Source organism: Mobula birostris, chromosome 10, assembly GCF_030028105.1.
Source record: "Mobula birostris isolate sMobBir1 chromosome 10, sMobBir1.hap1, whole genome shotgun sequence".
NCBI lineage: Eukaryota > Metazoa > Chordata > Chondrichthyes > Myliobatiformes > Myliobatidae > Mobula > Mobula birostris.
In genome coordinates this window covers 62953479-62978411 of record NC_092379.1, presented here as the reverse complement: position 1 = coordinate 62978411, position 24933 = coordinate 62953479, and the positions used below count along the sequence as shown (strand labels likewise).

At 39.9% G+C, this 24933-nt stretch overlaps 1 protein-coding gene across 5 annotated transcripts in view; it reads left to right on the top strand.

The window, feature by feature from the left end:
- rps6kal (ribosomal protein S6 kinase a, like) overlaps nt 1–24933 on the top strand; it is a 168910-nt gene that overhangs the window by 72226 nt on the left and 71751 nt on the right. For all 5 annotated transcript variants that reach the window (XR_011887512.1, XM_072270358.1, XM_072270359.1 and 2 more), the window contains 8 exons: nt 8246–8325; nt 8615–8721; nt 9016–9053; nt 13892–14034; nt 14960–15030; nt 18994–19082; nt 20516–20580; nt 21219–21321. Coding sequence is in view for 4 of the 5 variants with exons in the window: in XM_072270358.1 (XP_072126459.1) it covers nt 8246–8325; nt 8615–8721; nt 9016–9053; nt 13892–14034; nt 14960–15030; nt 18994–19082; nt 20516–20580; nt 21219–21321 (696 nt within the window). In the remaining variant the exon portion in view is untranslated. The remainder of the gene's footprint in view (nt 1–8245; nt 8326–8614; nt 8722–9015; nt 9054–13891; nt 14035–14959; nt 15031–18993; nt 19083–20515; nt 20581–21218; nt 21322–24933) is intronic.

The window sequence follows — 24933 nt, the reverse complement described above, 5'->3', positions numbered from 1 at the left end:
GGAAAAGGTCCTGAGAGGCAGGATTTATGAACATTTGGAGAGGCATAATATGATTAGGAATAGTCAGCATGGCTTTGTGAAAGGCAGGTCATGTCTTACTAGCCTGATTGAATTTTTTGAGGATGTGACTATTCTGCATGGGGGCCGGTGACCAGTGGTGTGCCTCAAGGATCTGTTCTGGGACCTCTGCTCTTTGTGATTTTTATAAATGATGAGGATGAGGAAGTGGAGGGATGGGTTAGTAAATTTGCTGATGACACAAAGGTTGGGGGTGTTGTGGATAGTGTGGAGGGCTGTCAGAGGTTACAGCGGGACATTGATAGGATGCAAAACTGGGCTGAGAAGTGGCAGATGGAGTTCAACCCAGATAAGTGTGAAGTTCATTTTGGTAGGTCAAGCATGATGGCAGAATATAGCATTAATGGCGAGACTCTTGGCGGTGTGGAGGATCAGAGGGATCTTGGGTCCGAGTCCATAGTACACTCATAGTGACTCTGTGGTTAAGAAGGCATGCGGTGCATTGGCCTTCATCAGTCGGATTGAGTTTAAGAGCCGAGAGGTAATGTTGCAGCTACTTAGGTCTCTGGTCAGACCCCACTTGGAGTACTGTGCTCAATTCTGGTCGCCTCACTATAAGAAGGATGTGGAAACCATAGAAAGGGTGCAGAGGAGATTTATAAGGATGTTGCCTGGATTGGGGAGCATGCCTTATGAGAATAGGTTGAGTGAACTCGGCCTTTTCTCCTTGGATTGACGGAGGATGAGAGGTGACCTGATAGAGGTGTACAAGATAATGAAAGGCATTGATCGTGTGGATAGTCAGAGGCTTTTTCCCAGTGCTGAAATGACTAGATCGAGAGGGCATAGTTTAAAGGTGTTTGGAAGTAGGTACAGAGGAGATGTCAGGGTAAGTTTTTTACGCAGAGAGTGCTGAGTGTGTGGAATGGGCTGCTGGCGACGGTGGTGGAGGTGGATATGATTGGGTCTTTTAAGATTCTCCTGGATGGATACATGGAGCTTAGAAAAGTAAATGGGTAAGCCGAAGTAGTTCTAAGGTAAGGACATGTTCGGCACAGCCTCGTGGGCTGAAGGACCTGTACTGTGCTGTAGGTTTTCTATGTTTCTATGTTTACATGTCAGATACTATGTATGCAATGAATAATCAATTGTCACTCAAATCAACTTGTCATTTGCACAACCGAAGTGTGAACATGTAACAAAAATACAAGACCAATCTGAATTACTGCACCTTAATTTAGTGGTTTCAAATGTTCTGCAGAGTAGTTAGGCTTGATTGTAATTTTTTTTAATGAGTTTTTACATGATGTTCTTGAGCTGAAATTATAACACTTCAGTTTAACAGAACATTTTAAGTCCATTTTCATGCTAAATATGGCATGTGATAGAACTATGCAGTTTAATCAGCATATTCATTTATGTAATAAAACAGATTGAAATATTATTCATAGAGTTTAATTGTCTGAATTGTTAAGTGCCTTACAAATGGGTTGCTTGAGTTCTAGGTGGAGGTGACTGAGAAGTACACTTTCCATTGAGAAAGAAAAATTGTTCAGGAGGACTACATGGTTAAATACAAGTTAAATGTAGTATCGTACTTCAAATGTATGTATCAGTGGTTTGTTAAAATAAGAGCAGCAAAGAATGATGGAAAAATTGAAGGAAGGAAAAATTGAAAGATTTGCTTATGAATCACCTAGGTTTCCTCAGCTGCGTAAATCTAGAGAAGACAATCTCCAGCCCTACTAAACGTATGAGATTGAGTCGCGAGCCCACCCCGAGCCCCCTGTTCGTGTGGATGCTGTGTAATTTGTTACCCTGTTACAGATGAGTGCCACAAAATTACAGACAGTAAACAGCATACAATTAAAACATTTAACTTTATAATTCTTAATTTGACTAAAGGGTTAGTAAAGAAAAAGACAAAGTGTCCATTTTAATGAAACAGTCTAATGTGCGCAAGTTGGAGCTCCCAGTTTCTCCTGGTCACCGATCATCGATCGATCTCAACCTGGGCTTTGTCGATCACGGTCCCACTCTGCTTCTCTCTTCATCCTTCTTGAACCAAAAAAAAACCCCAAGCCCAACCTTAGTGTCCCTCACCAGAGAAACCTCCCCTTCATTTCAACCATCCTTAATTGGGTGGCAGACATTTCTTCTTATCTCTTATCATCAACAATAACCCAAACATAAACTGAAAACAAGCAGCTCGCACAGAACAGCACAAAATGAAATACCTACAGCGTAACAGTAAAAAATATGAACCAGGGCATTACGCCTACTGCAATGCAGAAAGGCTTTTCAGCCATTGGGTCTATACCAGTTCCCATCAGTTGTTATTCTCTTGTACTTTCCTGTCTCTTCAATTTATTCCCTGCCACATGCTCATCACCTCCCATTTACTCAAGGAGTTACAGTACCAATCACAAAAACATGCCCTTTAGCTCACTGAGTCTCTGCTGTTCTTCAAATATCCATTTGTACTATTTCTACACTAAACTTCATTCCCCCTCACATTCCTGCATTACTGTCAACACTGCACCCCCCCCCCCCCCCCAATCAGCTTCTGCTGCTATGACTCATCTGCACATTTGGAGCAATTTACACTGTCCAGTGAATTTACCAACCAGTCTTTAGCATGTCAGAGGAAAGTGAAGCACCTAGGGGAATCTCAAGTTTCCACAGGAAGCAAATTCATTTGCACTTATTCAAGATTCCACAGATGCTAGAAATCTTGACAAAATGCTGGAGGAACTCAGCAAGTTAGGCAACATCTTCGAAGGAGAATAACACAATCAATGATTCTCACCGAGACCCTTCATCGGGACTGGAAAGGAAGGGGGCAGAAGTTGAATAAAAAGGAGAGGGGAAAGAGTACAAGTTAGCAGCTGATAGATGAGATTAGGTGAGGGGGAAGGAAGGTGGGTGGATGGGGGGAGAAGGATGAAATAAAAAGCTTTGTCTATCTTGCGTGCTATTTCTTCAAAAAATTACTACAGGTTTGTCAAGTGAGATTTTCCCTTGAAGAAAACCATGCTGACTATGGTCTGTTTTATCATGTGTCTCCAAGTACCCTGAGACCTCATCCTTAACAATCAACTCCAACATCTGAGTAATTTCTTCTAATGGTATTACAGGAAAGATTCTAGCATGGATAAAGCAGTGACTGATTGGCAGGACGCAAAGAGTGGGAATAATGGGGCCTTTTCTGGTTGGCTGTTGATGACTAGTTGTGGTTCAGGGATCTCCATAAGAACATAAGAAATAGGAGCAGGAGTCGGCCATCTGGCCCGTTGAGCCTGCTCCACTGTTCAATAAGATCATGGCTGATCTGTCTATGGACTCGTCTCCATCTACCTGCCTTTTCCCCCATAACCCTTAATTCCCCTACTATGCAAAAATCTATCCAACTTTGTCTTAGTATATTTACCGACGTCACCTCCACTGCTTCATTGGGCAGAGAATTCCACAGATTCACCACTCTGGGAAAAGAAGTTCCTCCTCATCTCCATCTAAATCTACTCCCACGAATCTTGAGGCTATGTCCCCTAGTTCTCATCTCACCTACCAGTGGAAACAACTTTTTTGCCTCTATCTATCCCTTTCATAATTTTATATGCTTCTATAAGATCTCCTCTCATTCTTCTGAATTCCAGCGAGTACAGTCCCAGGTGACTCAATCTCTCCTCATAGTCTAACCCCCCCATCTCTGGAATCAACCTGGTGAACCTCCTCTGCACCACCTGCAAAGCCAGTATATCCTTCCTCAAGTAAGGAGACCAGAACAGCACACAGTACTCTAGGTGTGGCATCACCAGTACCTTGTACAGTTGCAGCATAACCTCCCTGCTCTTAAGTTCTATCCCTCTAGCAATAAAGGCCAACATTCCATTTGCCTTCTTGATGGCCTGCTGCACCTGCAAACCAACCTTTTGTGATTCACGCACAAGCACTCCCAAGTCCCTCTGCACAGCAGCATGCTGCAATTTGTTTTTACTATTTAAAGAATAATCTGCTCTTTCATTTTTCCTTTCAAAGTGAATGACCTCACATTTACCAACATTGTACTCCCATCTCCCAGACACTTTCCCACTCACTTAACCTATCTATATCTCTCTGCAGATTCTCTGCATAATTTGCTTTTTCCACTCAATTTAGTATCATCGGCAAACTTACACTACACTCGGCTCCCTCTTCCAGATCATTAATGTATATTGTGAACAGTTGCGGGCCCAGCACCGCTCACCACTGATTGCCAACCGGAGTAACACCCATGTATCCCAACTGTCTGTTTCCTATTAGTTAACCAGTCCCCTATCAATGCTAATACATCACCCCAACTCTATGCATCCTTATCTTATGGATAAGTCTTTTATGTGGCACCTTATTGAACACTACCTGAAAATCCAAGTAAATAACATCCATCTGTTCCTGTCTATCCACTGTGCTCAAAGAACTCTAGTAAGTTTGTCAAACAGGACCTGCCTTTGCTGAATCCATGCTCCGTCTGTCTGATGGAACCATTTCTTTCCAGATACCTCGCTATTTCCTCTTTAATGATAACTTCAGGCATTTTACCAACTACAGATGTTAAACTAACTGGCCTATAGTTACCTGACTTTTGAACAGTGATGTGACATTTGCCATCTTCCAATCCACCGGGACCTGCTTAGAGCCAAAGAATTTTGGTAAATCATCACTAAAGCCTCTACTATAACTTCTGCCATTTCTTTTAGTACCCTGGGATGCATTCCATCAGGAACAGGGAACTTGTCTATCTTCAGGCTCAAAGGTTTGCTCAGCACTACCTCTTTAGTGAAAGCTACTGTATTGAGTTCCTCACCTCTCACTGCATCCATAACATCTCTCTTTGACATTTTAGATGCGTCCTCCACCATGAAGACTGACATAAAATAGTCAAGTCAAAGTCTTGGCCATTTCCTCATTACCCAATATCAATTCCCCCTTTTCGTCCTCCAAGGGGCCTACGTTTACTTTAGCCATCCTTTTCCGCTTTAGATATTTATAAAGACTTTTACTATCCGTTTTTATATTTTGTGTTTGTGTATTTTCATAATCTAGCTTACCTTTCTATATTGCTCGCTTAATGGTACTTTGTTGCTTTTTAAAGTTTTCCCAATCTTCCAGTCTCCCACTACTCTTGGTGACATTGTATGCATGAGCTTTTAGTTTGATGCCTTTTTTTATTTCCTTAGTTATCCAAGGCTAGCTCTCTCCACTCTTGCTGTCCTTGCTTTTAACTGGAATATACTTTTGTTGAGTACTGTGAAAAATCTCATTGACAGTCTTCCACTGTTCCTCAACCATCCCACCATATAGCCCGTGTTCCCAGTCTACACTAGCCAAATTCTCCCTCATCCCATTGTAGTCTCCATTGTTTAGGCATAATACATTGGTTTTAGAGTGAACTCTTGCGCCCTCCATTTGTATTGAGAAATTCAATCATACTGTGATCACTTTTTCCAAGAGGATCCTTAACTACGAGATCACTAATTGTACCCGTCTGTTTGCACAGGACCAGATCTAAGATAGCATGTTCCCTTGTAGGTTCAGAAACTGCTGGGATAATTCTTTTTATGTTATATATCAATGATTTGGTTGATCTGACTTTGTTGCAAAGTTTCCAGATGATACAAAGATAGGTGGAGAAGCTACAGGGAATTTAGACAGATTAGGTGAATGGGCAAAGAAGTGGTAGATGGAATACGGTGTCAGGATGTGTAGGGATCATACACTTTGGTAGAAGAAGTGAAAGGGTTGACTGTTTTCTAAATGAAGAGAAAATACAAAAATCTGACTCACAAAAATACGAGAGTCCTCATGCAGGATTCCCTAAGGGTTAATTTGCAGGTTGAGTCTGTGGTAAGGAAGGCGAATGCGATGTTTGCATTTATTTCAAGAGAATATAAAAGCAAGCATGTAATGTTGAGACTTTATAAAGCATTGGTGAGGCCTTACTTGGAGAATTGTGAGCAGTTTTAGGCTTCTTATTTTAGAAAGGATGTTCTGATACTGGAGAGGGTTCAAAGGAGTTTCACAAAAGTGATTCCAGGATAGAATGGCTTGTCATATGAAGAGCGTCTGATGGCTCTGATCCTGTATTCACTGGAATTCAGAAGAATGAGGGCTGACCTCATTGAAACCTAGCAAATGGTGGAATGCCTTGATAGAGTGGATGTGGAGAGGATGGTTCTCATGGTGAGAGTATCTAAGACCAGAGGACACATCCTCAAGAATAAAGGGGTGTCCTTTTAGAACGGAGATAAGGAAGAATTTCTTCAGCCAGAGGGTGGTGCATCTGTGGAATTTATTACCACAGGCAGCTCTGGAGGCCAGGTGTTTTTGTATATTTAAGGCAGAGATTGATTGGTTTTTGATTGGTCAGAGCATGAAGGGATAAGGGGGAAGGCAGGAGATTGGGGCTGAGAGGGAAAATGGATCAACCATGATTAAATGGCAGAACAGAGTTGACCCAATCCTGCTCGAATATCTTATGGTCTTAAGACCTCAAAACCCGGGACAATATTGTGGTCAGCTGGGCAGGAGGGATTCTAGACAACATCCCCAGCAATGAGGATCTGTTTAAATTGCACTATTGGGCTAGCTGCATCATCTGTGTGCCTGTCAGACACTCCCCACAGCCCCCGTGCCCCAACAAGAATTAATAGTAGACTTTACTATATAGGCAGAGGAAAGATGCGAGAATATTCTCTAACTGTTCTTCAAAACAAAAAAAATGTATCATTCTCATTGATTCCTTGGGAATCCCTGGCCTGAGATGATTCAAAATGGAGAAGAAACATCTGGGATGGAGTGCATGTGTCATGAGCACTTGGAAACTCCACGTAAATGACAGAAGTAAAGCACCACCTAACAAATACTTACCTACCTGCGTTTTCAGGCACTCCTGCTTCATCTTTAGGTTCCACATTAGCCTCACCAGTCACCTTGTGCACCACAGAATTAGAGTGCAAGCAAGTTGTTGTGCTCAATCCAAAGACACTATGCAAGAAGAAGCAGTGTGCGGTTCTGGTCCCGATGGCAGCACCACATTTCATTTCTCTTGTCTTGATTCTCCATCATATTCCCATTCAGGTGTCGGTCTTATTCCACAATTCCAGTGAACTCAATGAACACAATCTTGTCTTTCAACTAATCCTATTTCACCTCTTGGGACAAAACATTGAATTCAACCATTTCAAACGACCAGTCTTTCCAGTTTGTATCAGAACTGCCTGGTTTTCTCCCACTACAGATGTTTCCACACCTGCTGGGTTTTTCCATACAATCGAGCATTGAATTTTACATGTTATAGTTGCAGCATTTTTTCTCCTTTTCTCTGTACCTCCTCGAGACAGATCTGATGCATTAAACAAGTCTTCACCATACTCTCTCTCTAACTGCACCAACACTATATTAGGTAGTATTCATAGGTTTTCATAATATCCCAGACATTCCCTTTCTTCCATCTCTCCCATTTTTTTTGTAATCTAACCTGTTTCACTAAGAGTTGCCACATTGGCACCATTTGGACACCACTTCAAACATGCTTCTTTTCTAGCTGTTCCTAGTTTTGATAAAAGGTCACAGACTAGAAATGTTAAGTTTTCATTTCACTTAATGGTCATTTTAGGACAATTTTTTGAGTATTCAACTAATGTTTCCCAGAGATTACAGTCTACTCTGAAGTTTTTCAGCATTTACCTGAAATTACAATTTTTATCAAAATCCAATTTCCAGATCTTTTTAAACTTTATACATGTATTTTTAACTTAAAAATGTAAACATTTGTTGCTTTTCAGTAATCGTAAAATTAGCAGGGTTAGAATGCAAAGCTTTGATAGTAACTGGTTGAGTAACATTGACCAAATATTTTGTAATCTGGTTGGATACCTTGTGAGGCGCCATCCGAATAAGTTCTTGCTTCAAAATTGGCAACCTTATTCAGAATGGAAAGTCGCATGCTGAATTGCATGGTAATTGATGACACAAAATGAATTAGGGCATTTTGGTTGGGACCCCCACTTCCACCAAGTGGTTTTGTCCTTTGTTTCTTTATGATCAAATGATGATTAATTGATTTGTGGATATTCTAGCAAATATTAAATGTCAAGAGTTAAAACACTATTTTGTTTTAAAGCTGCTGCTGTTATAAAATCAATTTGGTACATTATTACTTTGCTCAAATTGGTAATTTCCATTTCAGCCTTTCAGACTGAAGGGAAACTTTATCTAATCTTAGATTTCCTCAGAGGAGGGGATGTATTTACACGCTTATCCAAAGAGGTGAGAGTTCAGATTTATTTCCTGTTAATTTTGAACCAAGGAAAAATGTTTTTTTTTGGTCCTGCTTCTCTTTTCATTTCCATCCACCCTCAGTTATGGGGGCTGTATATATTTCATTCTGTTGTTATCACTAATAAATCATATTTGTGCCCCTGTCAGGAGCATTTGGCTGGGAAAAGAAGATCAAATCTATTCTTGATTGAAACTGTTTTGCTCTTGTGCTATAGATATACAGTTTAATGTTCTAAGGTCTTAGAAACTGATAAAAACAATATAGATTCTCATTTAGGTCATGTTTACTGAGGAAGATGTCAAGTTCTACCTCGCAGAATTGGCCCTTGCTTTGGATCACCTGCACAGCTTGGGAATAGTGTACAGAGATCTAAAGCCAGAAAAGTAAATCAATTTTTTAATATTTATATTGTGTATTTTTCATAATGTTCTGCATATATTTAAACAGTAAACTTGCATATTTACTGATAAAACTTGCACTTTACTGATAAATACTGTGTATATTAACAGATTGTGGTTTGAAATTTTAATTCCATATTGAAGTAATATTAATATAGACTGATATACATTCTTGGTTGTTCATAAATATTTACCAATAAAATTATGAATATGCTGATTTGTTTTAGTATTCATTCAAACTTGTGTACATGTATTGGAGATTGTGAATTTTAATTTCAGCATTTTACTTGATGAAGGAGGACATATCAAGTTAACAGGTAGGTACATTCATCACCCAATGCATCAGTTATATGGATAATTGTTTACATAAATGAACTAATTAAAAGGTGACCAATTGTTTTGAATAACTCACAAAGTGCTGCAGAGTGCAGCAGGCCAGACAGCATCTATGGAAAAACGTACAGTTGACGTTTTGGACCGAAACCCTTCATAGAAAAAATGCTGAGGAGTAGATTTAAAAGGTGGGGGGAGGGGAGAGGAGAAAGAACCACCAGGTGATAGGTGAAACCTGGAGGGGGAGGGATGAAGTAAAGCACTGGGAAGCTGATTACTGAGAATAAGGTGAGAGAGGGAAAAGGAGATGGGAAATGGAGGATGGGAGCGGGGGTTGCATGACTGGAAGTTTGAGAAATCGATGTTCATGCCATCAGGTTGGAGGCTACCCAATCAGAATATAAGTGGAGGAGGCGATGGATGGACGTATTGGAAGGGAAGTGGAATTAAAATGGGTGACCACTGGGAGATCCCACCGGGAGCACTGAACACAGTAAATGAACCCAAAAGACTCACAGGTGAAGTGGCCCCTCACCTGGAAGGACTGTTTAGAGTCCCTACCATCTCTTTACTTCATCCCTCCCCCTCCAGGTTTCACCTATCACCTGGTGGTTCTCTCTCTCTTTCCCCCCACCTTTTAAATCTACTCAGGTTTTTTTCTCCAGTCCTGCCAAAGTGTTTTGGCCCGAAATGTTGACTGTACTTTTATCCATAGATGCTGCCTGGACTGCTGAGTTCCTCCAGCACTATGTGTGTATTGCTCGGATTTCCGGTATCTGCAGATTTTCACTTGTTTGTCAATTGTTTTGAACATGTTTTTAAGGGAATGCTATCTAGGATTTGGTTTAGACATGTGGCAGAAGTATTCAGATTCTATTTGCTACTGATGTAGTTTGAATCCAGGCTGCAGTATTTTATATGAAAATGGAGGGAACATTATAAGCTAAACTGCCAATAAATGACATTGCTGTGAATACCTTTCTTTTATTTCTTTCTCAATAAATATTAGATAAACTGTCACTGTCAATCCATTTAGGTAGTATGTGATTTAAAAAGATCCTGTTTATATAGATTATCAACAGGGAAGGATACAATCACAAATTCATATAACTAACCCCTGTTCATTTTGACTTTAAAACTCAGGCTCCAGTGGAAGGAATTAATGGAAGGAATCACATTATGAACAAGTTAATTAATCAAAATTGTGTTAAATCATCATCTTATGATTTAAACAAAAGCAGGAAAAGATCCTAAGCTGCCTGTTGTATCTTAATCTTATAAATAATGAACTGATGAATTGCATGTATTTTCAGTCCACTTGCATTTTATTTATTCTACTTAACACTTCCTTGTTTTGCCTGAGTAAAGTTGACCATGTGACATTATTGAAATGACCACACGGTGCAGCACATTGCACCTGTGGTGATGGACACCCTTCCACAACTCCCTGCAATTGTTCAAAGCAATCATTTTCCCAGAATCAACTGACTTTGAAGAATGTGTTACTTAATGAGCCTTGGAGGCAAAAGTCGCCAAATACCTAGTCAGTGAAACATCAATTACCTAGTTGATGAAACATTAAATACCTAATCGGTGAAACATTAACACCAGACAAGTGAGATGTATCATGAGGTCTCTGTGAACTCTGTCAGCATTAATGTTGGCTCCAACCATAATTAACATGGTTAGCTTTTCAGTTGACCAGTATCCACATCAAATATATTCAGCACAGGTAGGTGGAAATGTTCTTTCCATTTGTAAGCTGTTTTTCAGGTGGCAGTATTTTTGATACTGACATGTGGTAGATCTTCCAAAGTTGAAATTCACCAACTGCATGTCATTGAAAGTCCATCGTTTCCTTTTGTGTGCCCTTGGGTACAGTCTCACTGATCAGAGAGGTCCAGCGGAGCTCCAGGGGGCAGCTTCATCCCCAGTGGTCTTGACTGAATCACTGCCCCCAGGCCATAGTGCCCTGATGAAGTTGTGTTCAATTTGTGATGCATTTCCACTCAATCATAATAATATTATTTTCCTGTCCTACCAGGCTGTCTCCCTATAAATGGAATCTTCCATACATATTGAGGTCTCTTGTAGGTCTTGGACAGTTTATCTTATTGAAAAATTACAACAATACTGTTGTAACATGAGTTAGATAACTGGTATAGCAGCGGGCACTGGGAAAGTCAACTTGCCCACTCCCTGGGCTATAATGACACTAACGAGGCTCTTTAGTACAACCCCAGAGGTAGTGTATAATGGGGGTGATGGAAACCAATAATTTATCAGCTGCTGAACAATATCACTGGTCCCTTTGAACTGACACAGACTGGCATTACCAAGATTATGGGAAGGCAAACCATTGGCTAAGGGCTCAGAGATTCCACTTGGATGCTGAGCTCTATGAAAAGCACACAGTTGCAGCTGAGGCCTTGTTGAATCAATGAGCAGATAAGTAACAATCACCTAGGCTGGTTGTCCTTCAGCAGATAATCAAGATAGAGTGCCTTACAGTGCCAAAGTCCTGTGGCCAATGCTGATCTTAGATGCAGTCAGTGTTGAGTTACACATTCTCCCTATGACCATATGGGTTTTCTCTAGGTGCTCCCATTTTCTCCCATGTCTCAAAGACGTGTTGATTGGTAGGTTAATTTGCTACTATAAATTGGCTCTAGGGTGGTTGTGAGTTGTAGAATCTTGGAAAGTTGATGAGAAAGTGGACAGAATTGGAAAAATAAAGGCATTTATTTATGATTGGTGTAAAGAGGTGGTTGTTGGTTGGTGCAGTTTCATTGGGTTTCTATACTGCTATCTTTTGTTGTCTCTATGACTTCATGAAAAAGCTCATAAGTGCCAACAGTTATGTGACTGAACGTCAGAGCGCTTTTCAAGATTTCCCCAATAAATTTCATGCCATGGAATCAAAAGAAAGCCATTGTCTTTTTCTTCATGGTGGCAGTACTAAAAATATATCAGCAGCTGTCAAATCTGAAAAACATGAATTACTCATTAGATTACCATTGGATAACAGCATGAGAAGGCTATACCGCTCATTCTATCCATATCAGCCCTTTGTAAGAGGAACTTGTCCATTCCCCCATCCTCTCCCAAAAAAACTGTAGATTTTTTCACATACTGTACATATGCTGCTCTCTTCTGAAGACTGCAGATGTATTGGTTTCCACCTCTCCATGATACTGTATTTCAGACTCTTAACAGTCAGTGCTTGATGAAACAGTATCATCAGGCAAGCAATTGCTAATATGATGTATCACAGGTTCTTTGTGAACTCTTGTCATAATTAATGCTAGTTTTAACTACAATACTCAATTATTGGTGAGTCATCTTCCCTTCACCTCTACCCTTCCTTCAAAAGTTTAAAGTAATTTATTATCAAAGTACATATATACATATGTCACCATATACAATGCTGAGATTCATTTACTTGCGGGCATACTCAGTAAATCCATAACCATAATGGAATCATGAAGGGCCGCACCAAACTAGCGTGCAAAAGACAACAAACTACAAATACAAGAAATAATAGCATTAATAATAATGAATAATAAAATTGAGAACATGAGATGAAGAATCCTTGAAACTGAGTCCATAGGTTGTGGGAACAATATAGTGATGGGGCAAATGAAGTTATCCCCTCTAGTTCAAGAGCTTGATGGCTGAGGCGTAATAATTGTTGTTGAACCTGGTGGTGTGAGTCCTGAGGTTCCTGTACCACCTTCCTTATAGGCGCAGCATGAAGAGAGCATGGCCTGGGTGGTGGGGGTCCCTGATGATGGATGATGATTTCCTGCAAAAATGCTCCATGTAAATGTGTTCAGTAGTAGGGAGGGCTTCACCCCTGCTGGACTGGGCCATATCCACTACTTTTTGTTGGATCTTCCATTCAAGTGCATTAATGTTTCCATTCCAAGCTGATGCAGTGTACTCTCCAAGACACATATATAGAGGTTTGTCACAGTTTTTGATGCACTGCTGAATCTTCGCAACCATCTAAGGAAATAGAGGCACTACTGTGCTTTCTTCGTAATTGCACTTGCGTGTTGGGTCGAGAACAGGTAATCTGAAATGTTAACACTGAGGATTTTAAGTTGCTGAGCTTCTCCAGTTCTGATCCTCCAATGAGGACTGGCTCGTGGACCTCTGGCTTCCTCTACCTGAAGTCGATAAGCAGTTCCTTTGTCTTGTTGATATTGAGTAAGAGGTTGTTGCGGCACCACTTAGCTAGATTTTCAGGCGCCCTCTATATAGCTAATTTGGCCAAATGACAGTGATGTTGTCAGCAAACTTAAATATGGCTTTGGAGCTGTGCGTAGCCATACAGTCATAAGTGTAAAGTTAGTAGAGCACGGGACTAAGCACACTGCCTTGTGGTGCACCCGTGCTGATGGACATTGTGAGGAGGTGTTGTTGCCAATCTGAACTGACTAAGGTCTGCAAGTGAGGAAATCGCTGTTGAATTTAGAAAATATTTTGTACCTAAGATATATTGGAATTTTACTTCCATGTAGTTGCTGTATTGTTATGGCATGTTTTTTAAAAATTCATGCTCACCAAGAGTCACTTGGTAAAGTTTGGTGCATAATGTTTTTCTTGTAGTGTTATATAGGCTAATTTTAGTAAAGGACAAATAAAAATACCCCGTCTTTTCCTAACTGACATAACCTCCCTAACTCACATCACAATCAATAACAACAGTAAGTAGCATCGGGATCTTTAATTCATGTTTAATCAGTTGTGACGCTTGAAAGAGCTGAAAGTCGTTTATGCACAAAGTATTCACATTTTGACATTATTTTGTTTATAGATTTTGGGCTAAGTAAAGAATCAGTTGACCAAGAAAAGAAGGCATACTCATTTTGTGGTACTGTGGAGTACATGGCACCAGAAGTAGTAAACAGGAGAGGTCACACACAGAGTGCAGATTGGTGGTCATTTGGTGTGCTAATGGTATGTGTGAGATTTTGCTTTAACTTAGTATTGTTCTGTTTGGTTCTTTGATTGATGAAAACGGCTGTCTATTCTGGTATTAAAAAAATCAGTTTAGTTCCATTTGTATGTCACTCACTCTATTTGGATGTATTGGTATACGTTGGATAGAAGGCAAAACCTTTATGGAAATTTTGGTTGGAAACTTGAATTGTTTACGCTGAGCAAAGGGTTTGCACTTCTAGTGTGGAATCCCTAGTTGGCTGTGGTTCTAATTTTCCTGACTGCTTGGGTTACAGACTAGACCAACTTTAGCACCCTGGCAAAGTTGAAGCTGTTTCAGAGCATTGCTTAATTGGAAGTGCAAACTCTCTGGGAAAACAGTTATGAATTATTTCCCATTTTACTAAAGATGGAACCATGAAGTTAGCAATGAAATGCACATATTTTTATGCTGTCAGTATGTTTATAGTTTATCAAACTTGTATTTATTCATTGAGATACAATGCAGAATTGGCCCTTCTGGCCCCTCAAGCCACTCTGCCCTGCAGACTCTGATATAACCCTCTCCCAATCACAGGTTAATTTACAATGACCAGTTAACCTACCAACCTGTGCGTCTTTGGTCGTTGGGAGGAAACCGGAGCACCCGGAAAAAAACCCACACATTCCATGGGGAGGACGTAAAGAGTCCTTACAGATAATGTCAGAATTGAACTCCGAACTCCGACTCCCTGAGCTGTAATAGCGTCTTGCTGACCGCTGTGCTGCTGTAGTGTCCGTATATATGTCATATCTAAACACGCCATGCTGATGTCACTCTTTCATTATTTACATAGTAATTATTATACTGTTAGTGATTAAGGAAGATAATTACATTCACTATAAATATTGAAGCTTGATATAACTTCAGTGTCAATGTCACTATTTTGCTTTTACTTTTTAGTTTGAGATGCTGACTGGTACATTACCTTTCCAAGGTAAAGATCGGAATGATACAATGAACATGATACTCAAGTAAGTTTGTTAATTCTAATTTCATGCATTTCATATATAATGGTTTGAAGCAAGTTAATTTTGCTGAACATTGTTTTGTGATTTTTGAGAAAAAGAAAGTCTTAATATTGGCAAGAACTTTGAGTGAGTATGTCATAAACATGTTGTTGGTTGTCTGTCATTTGCGACGACGACGTAACCTCTGAGGGAGGAGATTTATAGTGAAAAAGCTGTAGTGCTGGAGCAGTTCTGCTCTCCTGGCCTCAAAAATCTTGGTCCAGTGGTACAAAAAAATCATCACAACTGGAGATTTCTTCCACGTGACACCTTCTGTGCCTTGTCATGAAGAATTGCAGCACTGCCTCCTTGGCCGTGGGTCTTGCAGTTGATCTCATCTGCCCAGTCTGCTGGAACTGGCTTTCCATGCTGGAGTAGGTATATCCCTATCTCACCGGGGTTGGAGGTTCCCAGCTACGCTCACCATGTTACTTGGTGCCACAGTTGAGAGCTGGGTTGCAGGTGAGGACCAAAGGTGGACGAACTGCCCCCTGGGCAGAGCACGTCAAGTCCACCACCAGAGGTGCTATCCCTCCCTGGACACTATAAAAACACATACGTACAGTTACAGAGTCATATAGTATAGAAACAGACACCTTGGCCCACTATTGTCATGCTGACAATCAAGCGTCCTTTCACAGCAATCCCATTTTATTCTGCCCACATTCCCATAAACTTCCCCAGATTCTTCCAGTCATTACAGACTAAGGGCATCTTATTGTGACCATTTAACTAACCAACTTGCACATCCTTGGGATGTGGAAGAAATCCAGAGCACATAAAGCAAAGCAACACACACAAAAAGCTGGATGAACTCATCAGGTCAAGCAGCATCCATGGAAGTGAGCAAACCGTCGACATTTCAGGCCGAAGCCCTTATTCAGGACTGAAGAGTAAAGGGGAAGACACCAGGATAAAAAGGTGGGGGCAGTAGAAGAGGGATAGTGGAAGAAAGGGAAGGAGGAGGAGATCCATGGGAATTTGATAAGCAGATGTGAAGAGGTCAGAGTGGGGAATATTGGGGGGGGGGGGGGTTTTAACCAGAAGGAGAAGTCAGTATCCTTACCATCAGGTTGGAGGCTACCCAGATGGAATATAAGGTGTTGCTCCTCCACCCTGAGGCTGCCTCATCATGGCACAAGAGAAGGCCGTGGACACCTAAAATAAAACCATGTAGTCATATAATAGAGCAAGAATTAGTGGGAAATTAGAGGATTGGGAACCTTTAAAAAGTAACAGAAGGCAATTAAAACAAGCCATAAGAGGCAAAGAAAGATGAACTATGAAGGTAAGCTAGCCAATAGTATCAAAAGTTTTTTTCAGATATATTAAGAGAGAGATGATCGGACTGCTGGAAAATGACACTGGAAAGGCAATGATGTGGGACAATGAAATAGTGACAAACTAAATAAGTAATTTTGCATCAATCTTCACTGTGAAAGTCACGAGTAGTATGCCGGAAGTTCTAGAGTGTCAGAGGGCAGAAGTGAGTGCATTTGCTATTCCTAGGGAGAAGGTTGGGAAGCTGAAAGGTCTGAAGGTGGATAAGTCACCTGGACCAAATGGACTACATCTGAGGGTTCTGAAAGAGGTAGCTAAAGAGATTGTGAATGCACTAGTAATGATCTTTCAAGAATCACTAGGTTCTGATATGATGCCAGAGGACTGGAAAATTGCTAATGTCACTCTACTCTTCAAGAGGGGAGAGAGGCAGAGGAAAGGAAATTATAGGCTGGTTAACTTCACTGTAGTGGAGTCGATTGTAAAGGATGAAGTTTCAGGGTACTTGGAGGCACATGATAAAATAGGCCAAAATCAGCTCAAAGGAAAATCTTGCCTGACAAATCTTGTCCGATATCCACTCTCATCTCTCTTTTAATATATCTTGAGGGAAATAACACCCAGGATAGACAAAAGAGTACTGGTGGGAGTGGTGTACTTGGATAAAGCAGTGGCTGATTGGCAGGAGGCAGAGTGGGAACAAAGGGAGCCTTTTCTGGTTGGCTGTTGGTGACTAGTGGTGTTCCACAGGGGTCTGTGTTGGAACCAATTCTTTTTACCTTCTATGTTAGTGATCTGGATAACAGAATTGATGGTTTTGTGCCAAGTTTATAGACAAAATGAAGGTTGGTGAAGGAGTAGGTCGGGTTGAAGAAGCAGGGAGGTGCAGAAGGACTTAGACAAATTAGAGTGGACAAAGAAGTGGCAGATGGAATGTAGTGGCAGGAAGTGTATGGTCATGCATTTTAGTAGAAAGAATAAAATCATTGACTGTTTTCTAAACTGGGGGAATATTCAAAAATCTGAGGTGTAAAGGGACTTGGGAGTCATTGTGCAGGATTCCCTAAAGGTTAACTTGCAGGTTGAGTTGGTGGTGAGGAAGGTAAGTGCAATATTAACGTTCATTTCGAGAGGTCTAGAAACAAGGATGCAGGCATTATAAGACACTGGTGAGGCCTCACGGAGTACTGTGAGCAGTTTTAGGCCCCTATCTAAGAAGTATGTGCTGACATTGGAGATAGTTCAAAGGAGATTCACAAAAATTACTCTGGGGTTGAAAGGCTTATCATATGGGGTGTGTTTGATAGCTCTGGGCCTGTACACACTGGAACTTAGAAGAATGAGGGGGGATTTTATTGAAGCATATCAAATGTTGAAAGGCCTAGAAAGAGTGGATGTGGAGAAGATGTTTTCTATAGTAGGGGAGTCTAGGACCTGAGGGCACAACCTCAGAATAGAGGGACATCCATTTAGAAAGGAGCAGTGAGAGCAAACTCTACTACATGTACCACTATGCCACTCTAGATGATCGTTTGTTCGGTCCTTCACAACAGAAAAGCAATTATTAAGTGAAATATTTCCTTTTCATTCTTAACTTTTTTGGAAATTATGTGTTCTATGTTGGTATAACTGGCATTACTTCCTAGCTAAATAAAAAAAATTGGTTGTTTACAGGAAGTGTGGAACTAGTTATGATAAATTGCTCATTGGACAGGACCTTGCTAATTTCTGGAATAAGGATACAATCATTCCAAATTCACTTTGCATGAACAGAGAGATTAAAATGCAAGTCTAGGCAGTAGGTTTCAATGAACTGTCCTTGCAGATTGTGCTTGACCTTGGTCCCTTTTAATCAGATTTGAATGTTATATTGTTGGTTTGCAAATTGCAATTCTAAATAGATGGTCTGTGAAAAACACATTATTCTGGTCTTGAGAACAGTGAAGTTTTTAGATTGTGACTTCACTATTTGGAGCTCTCTACATTCCCACCATCCCCCACTTCCGCTGTATGCTTTTGTCTTTCACACGTTAATCTATCAGGAGACACAGTTACCTAATTTATATGACAAAAAATTTGTAATTCTAGATCAGAATTACAGCTTGTTCTATAAACAGGTTTAAATGGCACCAAATTACATATTTATTCGAAATCACAAAATGAGAATGAAGTTTCAAAATCCATCACTGCTGTCTGCTCTTTATAAAATGTTTTTTTTTTGTCTTTTTTGTAAGACAGCAGCTGCTTAGTTGGATTTCCATGCACATCTACGTAATTGATTCATAGTGGTTTCGTACATGAGAATTAACTATCATCAAGTCATTCTTGCAAACTTACTCTTGACAAAAAATTGATTGGGATTATTTCAAGTGAATGTAATTCACTATTATCTATGCTGCACAGTTGGTCTTAAGTTTTTTGTATTTAAACAAATTGTTATGAAATGTATACATTTGGTGATTTTGCATCATGAATACTGTGTTTGAAAATTTTTTTCTTGTAGAGTACTGTAGAATACTTGAGCCTGTTTTCAAGTAACAGTTCATTGCAGGGGCTAAGAATTTTAGTGAAAGCAAAAATACTTACAGTAAATTACATTCATTATATTATTTATATAAAATAATGAATCTGTCTGCTTTTCCCAAGAGCTAAATTAGGAATGCCTCAGTTTCTTAGTCCAGAAGCTCAAAGTCTTCTCAGAACACTATTCAAGCGAAATCCTGGGAATCGATTAGGTACTTCTTCAACACTTTTATCATTGTCCTTCTCTATACTAATGCATGTTTCTAGTTATTGTTGGATATTTAATAATTATGTTATTGTGTTCTGATATTTGAATTCATGTATGCATGTTTAAATTGTCATTACTGTATGCTGAAAGCAACATTTTCAGTTTCATCAGTTTTAAAACCTTTATAGTTTCATTTTTTAGATTATTGATCCAGGAATATGAAAGTAGAGTGTTCGATCTTCTGGCACCTATTGTGTTCCTTTTACAAATATATCTGTTTGAATACCACTTCTTTACCTCAGGGTTACTTAACAATTTAAAGTGTCAAAACGTGTGTGTGTACGAGAGAGTGAGACTGACTGAATGAGCTGGACTTGGTGCAGCCTGTGTTACTGCCTGCGACAGAGAGGCATTGGTGCACGAAGAAGGTGTGTAGTCTTAACAGCGAATGATCACCTTAGTTGCATTTGTTTTGATTGCAAGACCTTGTTGGACATTGGTGATTTGAAATGCTGCAAGCCCAATTCATTGGTTTGTTGGCGAATGGTGAAGAAACTGCTTGGCTTAAGTCATAGTGCGGACTAGGCCTCAAGCCGTGTGTGACCTGTTTGCAGCCACCCAGAGGAAGGTGCTGGAGTTGGGCACCCCTCCGGAGTACTGGAGGCGATGTGACATGGCACCATACTGGGGTCATGGAGCCGCCAGTGTTTGCTCAGCAGAAGCCAAGCTGCATTTTGTTCAACTGCAGAATGCTGCACATTCATGAACTCAAAGACTTAGACTATTTTTTTTATGTGACTGCATTTTACTACAGTCTATAGGTGCTTGTTATCTTATATGTGCTATGTGTGCCTTGTGTTGTGTATGACTGTTGGTACTGTGTTTTACACCTTGACCCTGGAGGAACACTGTTTTGTTTGGCTGTATTTCTTGGTATTCATGTTTGGTTGAATGACAATTAAATGAGCACAGATTTATTAACATAATTTATTCTCTACACTTTTTCCTTATACTACTTATGTATGAAGTAATAAAGTCTAATGTTGCTTGAGTATATCCTAGATATATTGAGCCTTGTGTGGATTGACACACTAACCATGCAGAATTAGAGGTTTAATTTATTTCATTGGGCACTTTGAATTATTGCAATATTTGACATGGCGTTAATGCAGTCAAAATTTCTTCATCTTTTTAAGAACTGACTTGAATCTAATTATGAATAAAAACATGTATTTTCTTTAGTGTTTAGATGTTATTGGAGTATTTTCCATTAAAACTGATAAATTGGTTTATTGTTGTCACATGTACCTAGGTACGTGGAAAACTTTTTTTGCATGCCATCTATTAAGATTATTTCATCACATTGAGTTGAGTTTGGCCTCTGCCCTTCTGCAGCAATGACTACAAATAAACATCATGTAATCTTAATTCTTGTAGGAGCTGGCCCTGATGGAGTTGAAGAGATCAAAAGGCATCCATTCTTTGCCACCATTGACTGGAATGTAGGTGTTTCCCATTCCAACAAGCAAGATCAAGGTCACAAAGCTGTTAAATGTAATGTTTTTTACTCCTGACAAAACAAAGTTAAAATCTAAATTTTCATGGATTTAACTTATTTAAAGATTTCCTCTACTGTTATTAAACCACCTATGTTAATACATTTTCTGTGCTGGGAGTACAAAGCTTAGTCTTCTCTATGTTTATTATTCATTTATTTATTGAGATACACGCAGAATAGGCTCTTCCAGCCCTTCCAGCCACGCCACACAGCAGTCCCGATTTAACTTTAGCCTAATTTACAATGAGCACTAACCTTTCAGCTGGAATGTCTTTGGACTGTGGGAGGAAACCGGAGCACCTGGAGGACACCCACACAGTCACGGGGAGAACTCTTACAGACAGTGGTGGGAATTGAACCCCAGGTCACTGGTACTGTAAAGCGTTGTGCTAACTACTACACTGCTGTGCCATCCAAAATGTATGTTCTTGCACATATAGTATAAGTCATGATAAATATGGATTTTATTTTAATGTGCACTGAAGAACCAGTTTGAAGCATGTATTTATACACACTGTACACACTGTAATTCAAGTTGTAATGATTGATGTATATAAAAAACAAACATTCTCTATTTCTTAGAAACTGGTCAGAAAAGAAATCCAGCCTCCATTTAAACCTGCTTCTGGTAAGCCAGAAGATACTTTCTGCTTTGATCCGGAATTTACAGCTAAAACACCAAAAGGTAGAGATGATTGCTTTCATTCTTGTTATGACATTTGTGTAAAATGTAACTCTGCACCTTCCCAGTTCTGAAGGGTTTTTTTGGTTTGCAATTCATGGCACGAATACATATTGATGGAAGTTTAGTGATTGTTACAGTGATATAGATGTCTCTGAGATATAGATTGCCTACAGAAGGCATTTCAAAGTACTGGAAGATATGACCAATACTACTGCAAAATCATCCATATCCTTTGGGAGGATAAGCAAATCAACATCAATATCTTTTCCCAGGTCAGCATCCTAGCACTGAGGCTGTAATGACAATCAGTCAGCTATAAGCAACATGTCATTTATAAATGCGAATACAAACAGACATCCTGCCATGAGCATTATCGTGGCAAGAGATTACTAGGTGGATAGAGTGAAAAAATATAATTCTTAAGTTACAATATGTATAATCCCACAGACTCATAAAAATACCTGGTCCATGACCATTCAAACTGTGTGTTGTTCTTGCAGAAACATGGATCCTGTCCATCAATCTTTAGGCCATGCCACTCAGGGACTTGTGCTAATATTATTTTGTGACTGAATGTGCTATTGTGACTGTATGTACTGTGTTTTGCACATTGGCCCCAGAGAAACTGTTTTGTTTAGCTGTATACATGAATGGTAATTAAACTTGAAGCATAGTATTTGGGGCAGTATTGACTCAAATTCCATTTACTAAAAGCAGACTGAAACCTAGCATCAGTAGGAAAAGAGCCCACCACTTCCCAAACTGCTCAATCACCCTGTCGGGCAATTTGTGGCAGAGTCTGTGGATCCACTTCATGAGCCATCTCAGAACTGATGGAATGAGAATGGGTGCAACATGCACTGGATCCTGTGGGACTATCTAATAAGAAGGGAAGTACTACTTTATTTTATAAATGGAAGATAAATTTCTCATAGTGAGTCATTGAGATACCGCATGGTAATGGGGTCTTTGGCTTACCTGGTCTATACTGACCAACAAACACTCATATGACATTAATCCTACCATAATCAAAATTCTCCCCACATTCCTGTTACAAGGATTACCCCTTAGTAATGATGATCGGTTAGGCACAGAGAGAATCTGTATTTGCTGTATTTGTATCTAATACAGATACTGTCTCAACTGAAAACTTACGCAACGGAATATCTCTGTGTGAAACCCTCCACGAACATTGAAAGAATAGAAAAGCTAATACCAGGAAAGGGGCCTATGCTGGCCTGATCTAATCTCTACGTGTCTGACACAGGGCTATTTACTTAAGCAATCTGCAGTGGTTCATCTCTGGAGAGTTATCACTGCTTTGCATTCAAAGCCTTTCATTTTTATACTCTTTCTTCACCAGTTCAAATGTCGTGCTTCACTCTCGTCATCTCATAGACACCTAGCTGACCTGGGTCACTTTCTTATTGGCTCTGGTCTAGGGCTACAGCCAGTATTGTTCTGTGGCCTTTGCCCTCAGCCTCATGCCTTTTGTTCTTTTCAGCTCTGACTGAGCCAAGCCGGGTGACCCATTCTGAGCCTACCAAGATTACCGATTGCTCCTCCACCAAGCCTGTCACTTTACATAATAAATCCCTACTTGTCTGAGAATGGTCTCAGGTTTAGCAGGTTACTAGCAGAAAACGTCCACATTCCATTACTTTGATTAAATTAAATTATCCCAGAGAAGAAACCAGTTCAAACAGTTCACAAAATGGCTGCAAGGACAGTCTCACAAATTGGCTGCCTCCATTCCTGTTCACTGATTGTTGTTCTTTCTGGCCCACATTCCCATCAAGCTACTCCCAGATTTTCCCATTCATCTGTACATGATGGGAAATTTACAGTGGTCAATTAACCTACAAGCCTTCACATTTTTGGGATGGGTGAGGAAAGCGGAGTACCCAAAGAAAATGTGCAAACTACAAACAGGCAGTAGTCCTGGTATCTGGAGCTGTGGGGCCACAACTCTATCAGCTGCATCATTATAGCATCCGAGTTATTTGTGATGCTGACTAACACTGAGGTTATGCTAACTGCCTATCATTTCCTTCCTTTTGCCTTCCTCCCTTCTTAAAGAGTGGAGTGACATTTGCAGTCTTCCAGTCCTCTGGGACCATGCCAGAATCAAGTGATTCTTGAAAGATCTTGTCCAATGCATCTGTTATGCCTTCGGCAACCTCTCTCAGGACTCTGGGATGTAGTCCATCTGGTCCAGGTGACTTATCCACCTTAAGACCTTTCAGTTTGCCTAGCACTTTTTCCTTTGTAATAGCAATGGCGCTCACTCCTGCTCCCTGACACCTCAGCTTCATCATTTTCTAGTGGTCCGATATCAACTCTCACCTCCCGTTTATTCTTTTATAGAATTGAAAAAAACATTTAGTATCCTATGTTATATTATTGGCTAGTTTGCCCTCATATTTTATCTTTTCTCTTCTTATATCTTTTTTACTTGCCTTTTGTTGGATTTTAAAAGCTTCCCAATCATCCAACTACCCACCCACTTTTGCTATCTTATATGTTCTTTCCTTGGCTTTTATGCAGTCCTTAATTTCCCTTGTCAGCCATGGTTGCCTATCCCTACAATTTCAGAACTACTTGTTGTGTGGGATATAACTATCCTGCTCCTTGTAAACTATTCCAAAAAACTTCAGCCACCTCTGCTCTGCTGTCATAGTGGGGGGAAAAACAACCGAGGGAGAATATTGTTTGTCATCTGGTTGTATCACCATAAATAAATTAATAACAAACAGGAACTGGACAAAGCAAGTGATTATAAGCATTTATCCTTTTAAATTAGATTCAGATTCTTTCTGGAATGCTGTTTATAAATTATTTATAATGATGAAAGTTTTCAGACATAGGTTTAAAGGCAATTAATTTAGAGAAGAGTGCAACTGGGGTCAAAAGAACCCAGTCTCTCCAAAGAACAGTTCAACAAAGTGAATTTTACTTCAGTTTATGCTACTTTACACAATCCAGTGTAATATATTATGGAGTCGTAGAGCCATACAGCATTGAAACAGACCAGTTAGCTTACCGAGTCCTTGCCAACTATCTTAACACTTTAATCTCTTTTTTTTTTGCTCTCCCCAATTTCTTCCCAGTAGTTTCTCCCGCTCACGAGGGGCAATTAACCTACTAATCCACTCATACTTAAGGTGAGGGAAGAAGCCTAAGTAGTCACAGGGAGGATGTGCAAACACCTCTCAGACATCACCAGTAGTCAGGATTGCACCTGGCTCACTGGTGCTACGTAATGGCAGCTCTACTGACCACTGTGCTTGTGCCTGTTTGTAGTGAAAGAAAATCCATCAGGGCCCATGTACAGCAGACATATTCCTAGTATAGTATTGATTTTATTGGATTTAAAAGCCAAAGATCATCTGTTAAAGATCCAACACAATTATTATTTTACAAACGTACATTTTCATGGACTTCTTCAGTCCATTGCTTTTGCAAAGCTATAACCAATATAAAACAAATTATTCAATTCCTCGGCTTGACAAGTTTAATCAGATTAGATACAGTAAAAGGCATTTATCTGTTAATTTTTCCACATTATAACTTGAAGGCAGAATCTCCAAAGTGGAATCAGTGGTGGTTAGC